The 6237-nt window shown below is 43.8% G+C and overlaps 1 protein-coding gene across 1 annotated transcript; it reads right to left on the minus strand.

Annotated features, from left to right (window-relative positions):
* Positions 1 to 824: 824 nt before the first annotated feature.
* Positions 825 to 3002, minus strand: LOC123167893 (uncharacterized). Its single transcript, XM_044585757.1, has 3 exons — positions 2877 to 3002; positions 1129 to 2322; positions 825 to 986 (listed from the first exon to the last, which is right to left on the minus strand). The coding sequence occupies exons 2-3, from the start codon at positions 2307 to 2309 to the stop codon at positions 947 to 949; spliced, it is 1221 nt and encodes a 406-aa protein (XP_044441692.1). The 5' UTR covers positions 2310 to 2322; positions 2877 to 3002; the 3' UTR covers positions 825 to 946.
* Positions 3003 to 6237: the final 3235 nt, after the last annotated feature.

Here is a 6237-nt window from a genome sequence, read left to right on the forward strand (position 1 = left end):
TTTTTCCGTAGTCATCACGAACATTTCCATATGATTTTTTTAAGTTTTTTCAAATACATAATTAAAATTGTGAAAATATATGTTTCTGTGTCTACTTTATTTAATGTACTTTGTACATTTTTTATACAGCAGGAATATTTGTCTGATACACATCAGGAATATATTTTTGACACACTTTTCACATTTTTAAAATGCATGATCAACATTGTTTTCATACGCATTGTTTTTTGTATACATGACAAACATTTCTATACACATTTAACATTTTTTAAATTCTGATTAAAAAATTTCAAATACATGATCAAGTTTTTTCATACTGAACATATATGTTTGTTATAGATTTTTTTTATATACATCTGAAAGATATTTTCTATACACATTTAACACTTTATAATATTTGGTTAATATTTTTTCACTTGTTTTGTGTAAAGTGTTTTTAAATATTTGGTTAATATTCTCAGTATGAACTTCTTCAGTCAATGCAAGTACCTGCCCAGCTATCAGCACATGTACTAGTACTCGCTTTTCATGAAAATCATTCCTATTGATGAACACACACTTGTTTTGATCGATGATACTCACAGATTAAAATCGCGGGCAAAACGTTTAGCGGCAGAGAATTTCCCCGCGATGGCTAACAAAGGAATGGAGCGATCTCGCGATAGCGGCATTATCTCCCGCGATTTGTACTACTGGAAAATCGCGGGAAGATTTCTCAGCCGCGATTACCGGGAGATCGCGGCCAAATAGCGGACGATTTTAATCTATGATGCTACTCCACATGGGAGCCTAGAGAGCACAGAGAACTCTGAACCCACTGCATATGTCCCTATCAGTACAAGAACACAAAGTACTTACTGAAGAAAAACAACCTTGCTTTCTAGACAGCTGATGCGTTCACATGGCAAGCGTGTCTCTTATTACAAGCCAACAAAAGAAAAAGAAATTAGTGCAAAAATGTCCAAGTCTGGTTGCTGATGCTCTGCCTACAAGAGTAAACAAAATAAATTCAATAACTTGACATTGCCACTGCCTAGCATTGGCAGTTCGGCACTTAAATAAGAAAAGAAAAAGAACTTCTAGAGCAGCAAGATAAATAAATATAGTGGTGTGTGCCACCACAATTACCGGCCATCGGAGTAGAACATGCTTGGATACACCCACATGGCCATCGCTGTGGGCACAAACCTCTTACGCCAGTTGAAGTTGGGATGGCTGGTTGGAGCAAGGTCCACATGGCCCCGCAGCTCATGCACGCTCCAAGGCTGAGAGTGATGGGCGTAGTAAAAGTTGTTGCTCGTCCCTCCCCATCGCTCCGGGCGCACACAAGCAAACGGAGGGCTCCGCTCGTCTCCCCCGACGAAGATCGCCCAGTTGTCCAACGTCTTCACCTTCACCCACTTCGCGGGCTCGGTCGACATGTCGAGGCGGTGGCACACAGGATCTACGGACGATAGGTGCACAAAGTGGTCGACCATGAGGAGATCGTCGCCGCAGACCACAAGCCATGCCTGCACAAAAGATTCTGGCTCTATCTCGCTGCACCACTCAGTTGATATCTCCCGCAGGCCTAACCGAGGGGCTAACCGCAGAGTATAGATCCTCATATCATGGTCCATGGCGATGAACTGACCGTTAAACTGCACGATCTGGTATATCCACCCATGAGGAAGTTGGAGTTCCTCCCAAGAGTCACTTCCAACGGGCCAATCAAACAGGGAGGATTGAGTGCTTACAAGGAGATGTGAGTTGGGAGATGTAAGTGGAGCAGTGAGAGTGCCACCATAGTAGCCGTTGCTGAAAGGGAGACGTGGAGGCCAAACCATGGCCCCGGTGAACACATCGACGACAAGACAATCTCCACGGTAGCAGCAGATGAGATGGCCATGTGAAGAGCCAGCAAAGTGCATGTTCTCAAAAGTTTCTTGAGGAATCTGGCAGCGAAGGGTGCTATTGTTGCTAGCTACATCAATGACTTTACGTACGCGTAGCATGTATCGAGAATTCTCAGGAACAGAAGAACATTTTTCAGAAAAAATGGAAGGAAGAGAAGAACCTTGGATAGGGCCAGCGGGTCGGATAAGAAGAGGTGGGATTAATGTGCATAGGTTAGATGTAGATCGGTAGGAAGAGAATGCTGCACGCCAGGAGTGGCAGGTTGCAGCAAAGGCAAGAATGTCAATGGAGGATCCCAACAGAGCCACAATTGAGTGAAGCGGGCCATCCGGAAGATCGGCCCAACCTTGTAATCCAGACACAACAGGGCTAATTGAAGTAGAAACCACTGACATTTTGCTGGGGCTCTGCATGATGGGAACTTTTCTGCATCACATACCAAATTCAGGGCCTAATATCAGAACCGATGAACCATTTCAAGGATATGATAAAATAAACAGACATATAGCATGCAAGAACAATTGGTATTTCCTCAGGGGCCTAAAACAGGCCTATGCATGAAGAAACTTCTTATACACTAGCAAAAATAAGGAATTTGATTCGACTACACTCTTGTGGGATGCCAAAGTTCAGGCCGTTTGTTATCAGATAATAAGACCTGTACTGTTTATCAAATGTCTCACAACAGTAGACACTTTTAACGAAGCCCATCATTTATAAGAACATGAGGTTAAAAGAGGTGACAATTATTTATACCGTGAGACCGATACGTTGATGATATTTTTATAAGATCATTTCATGCATGGAGCGCCAATTTCTGAGGAAAATCAAAGCCTAACCGGATCAATACATTCTAATTCAGGGCACCCAAAGATCCAGCGCGAGCCGAGTTCTAGATGATTCGTAGACATATGCATGCATGACCCCATATAGATGAAACAAGGGAAATGTGTACGGGAGAGAACGAGCACAACACAGACCTTGCGGATCAGGATGGGAAGGGGGAGGCGGTGGGGGTGGGCTGTCGCCGGCGTCTTCGATCTCCGGCGTTGTGGCGCTGTGGCTGGATCGCCTCAAGAAACCGCCCGGCCGCTTCGCCCGGAAGGGAAACGGGTTGTTCTCTCTCTCTCAGACTCTCGTTACTTTATAAGGCTTTCCGTTGTGGGCCGACTTGGGTTTGCATGGGTCTAACTACTGATTGCTTGCTCTAAAAAATATATACTACTCATTGTTTCCTGAAAAAACAAACTAACTGCTAGTTGGCTTTTCCCTAAAAAAAAAGACTAACTGCTAGTTTCTGCTTTGTCTTTGCGGGGAACTTTGAGACCTTTATTCAAACAAAAGTACTCATGGGACAATCAGCCATAAGGCTGGTGAATGTGATCAGGAAGGGGGGTTCAGAGTCCAACCAACTCTCGATAACCATCAGCGAGCAGGCACGGTTCGCACAAAGATTGGCCGGAAAGTTAGCTGTCCTGCTTACATGTTGAATAATACATGAAGTAAACAATGAAGTAAGCTCTCGAATCTCTAATTGGATATGAGCCACAACTGTTTGTGAACCATGGCGAGAGTTCCAGAGATTTACCACCTTCGCGGAGTCTGTTCCCAAAATCACATGGGAGTAACCCTCAATTCTGCGAAGATAACTCCGGCACGCAGTGATAAGGATTCCGAGATCAATGGTTCCATGACCCTGGGGTGAGGTTTGCATCATGCACCTTGCAAAGCAATTCGCGAGCGAGCGACACCTCCGACGGCCAACCCAGCTTCGAAATTAAAAGCAACGTCAGCAGGTGGTCTTAACCCAACCGTCAGCAGATGGTCTCCAACCATAACCTGAAAGAACAACAACTTGATCACTTGGGATATCAAGTGCCGCTAGGTCCTCTCCGACTCGGCGGATAGAAAACATCTGATCAGTTTGCACCTCACGGTAAGTCCAATTGTTCCACGAATTCCAGATCGCCCACATAACTGTAATGTTTTACATGATCTTGATTTGAGGAGGCCCGTCGATGATGGGGAGCGAACTGAGTGACCGCACAGTGCCCCGGCCCCAAATTGTGGGGCCCCACCGAAGGAAAAACCTTTAGATGGAAGCTTGGTTAATTGTCTCGGTTGCCACTAAAAAGACACTAAGAGATCACTACATTTTTTTCTAAGGAATCTCTATTATATTATTTAAATAAGATATAAAAAGGCAACACATTCATCGACATAAGCTGAAGTATTTCGGATGGTGGGTCCAAATTATAAACCTTTGAATTTACAATGTATAAATAGGAAAATAAGGATAGCTTAGATTGTTAGATTCCTTGTGGTGGAGCAAGCCCATAGGGGTTCATGTTCTAGACTTGGGACAGGTGCTCGCATATTTCTTGGATTTATTTCAGACTTTCTGAAAATATTATTTCGTTGGTAAGATGCCCAGTTGATTATGAGGTGTCTGTAGCGACTTCATCAATGTCAGGACTTGTCGCCTTAGTTTATTGGAAGTGCTCATAGGAATACAGTGAGATTGCGTGTGTGTCGTGATCATCTATGTCTCCACTATGTTTGTAAAAAATAATATAAACATTGCAGTGACAGAGAAAAATAATCAGCAATATCTGATGAATTAACATGGACTTTGCATTCGATGACAAAGTTGCAGAAGCACTTAGAACAACAAAAACATGCACGAAATCATCCAGGATGTCATGGAATTAACACGTCAGATGTCCTAGGTGTAAGGACTTAGTCGTGAGGCCAACGCATCTTTGTAGTAGCTTGAGAGGGGTTGAGCGGAATCGAGAGACGCAACACAAGACAAGGATTTAGACAGCTTCGGACCCCGGGAAACATCATCCGGTAACAACCCTACATGCTGTTTGAGGCTAGGTCTCATTATGATCATGGGAGAGTCGCCGGGAACCGGCTCTCGGTGTCTAGCCCTAGAGATTGTTTCTTGTTACCTTGTCCCTCTTGGGGAGCCCTGCCCCTCCTTATATAAGTTAGAGGGGCGGGTTACACGTGGAGTCCCAGTAGGACTACGACTAGTCTATCTTCTCTTACAAGTTAATTATAAGTCCGGGTCTTGCTTCCTCGTGAAGGAAATATTCGTCATCTCTTCCCTCTTAATCCGGCCCATCATAACATGAGCCGGCCTTCTGGGCCCTGGGCCTAATCTTCTATCTGACCCGTCGTCGGGGTCATCAGTGAGCCGCCAGACCCGTGAGTCGCCAGTCCTCCGGCTGGTCACGGTGAAGCGCCAAGTCCGGCCGGGTCATACTTCCGGCCGGGTCATACCGCGGGGTATATCCCCGACATTAGCCCCCAGTTTAATTTGGATTTATCCATGTTAAACTAATCTGCAATATAATCACAAGAACAAATTTGACAGGTTGTGTTCCGGGTTAAATATTCTTTGTAAGCCGGCACTTGATCATCCTTAAGCCTTGTCATCTTCCTTCCTGATATGTATCCATAATCTCATAGCAAATATCTTTAGCAGATATGTTCAAATTTTGCCAATGCAAAAAATCCAGATACTTCCTTTGAAAAATCCGGGTCAACATGCCAGCTTCAGAATCAATTTGCTGACATTGGTCTTTTGTTGAGAAATATTGTAAGAGACAATCCACTTGAGTCGGCTTTCAAATGCTCTGACTTGACAAAAATATTGGTCTTCAAATATTCAACTTATATTCAGCCGGCTTAAAGATATAAAACTTGCCGGTTTATGAGTACCAAAATTGCCGGGTTATAAATAGATGATGCCAAGTCATAATTGTCGCTGACGCCGGTTTGTGATTTTTGCAGACACCAGGTCAATCTGATTTACTCAAAACTGAGAATTTGAAGATATTTCTCCCTTATATTCATATTACCTGTAGCCCCCAAGGGCCGGTTTAATCAGCATGAATAAGCCGGAACATATCACCATGGCTTTAAATAAAATCCAGTTGTGTAGCCCCTATGAGTCGGCTATAGTCATAGTAGTGTAGCCGGGTCATCATAGAATTGTCTTGAATTGTTGCCAGGAGCAATTGGTAGCCCCCAAGGGCCAGCTCATTACGATGTGATGATTCGGGTCTTCAATGAAGTGAGCAAAAAATGACTTTGCATTAGCCCCCAAGTGCCATGGTGCATGCTGGCAGTGACATGGGACTTGCATATTTGATGTAATCTCAACTTGAATAATGTAGCCCCCAAGTGCCGGGTTGTAAGCCTGCAGCGACTCGGGACTATTCCTATCATTGTAGAATAAATCATATCCATTGATAAAATAATAGCCATTGCGCTGAAGCGACTTTGAAAACCTCAATCATAACATTAGTTTCTGATAACCATAGTAAA

Source organism: Triticum aestivum, chromosome 7D, assembly GCF_018294505.1.
Source record: "Triticum aestivum cultivar Chinese Spring chromosome 7D, IWGSC CS RefSeq v2.1, whole genome shotgun sequence".
Taxonomy (NCBI): Eukaryota; Viridiplantae; Streptophyta; class Magnoliopsida; order Poales; family Poaceae; genus Triticum; species Triticum aestivum.

Bases quoted from the DNA above. Each gene is read 5' to 3' on its own strand.
- LOC123167893 (XM_044585757.1), bottom strand. From the start codon at position 2,309: ATGCAGAGCCCCAGCAAAATGTCAGTGGTTTCTACTTCAATTAGCCCT. The intron at 987-1,128 runs GTAATTGTGGTG...TTACTCTTGTAG, and splicing joins ATGTTCTACTCCGATGGCCG to GCAGAGCATCAGCAACCAGA.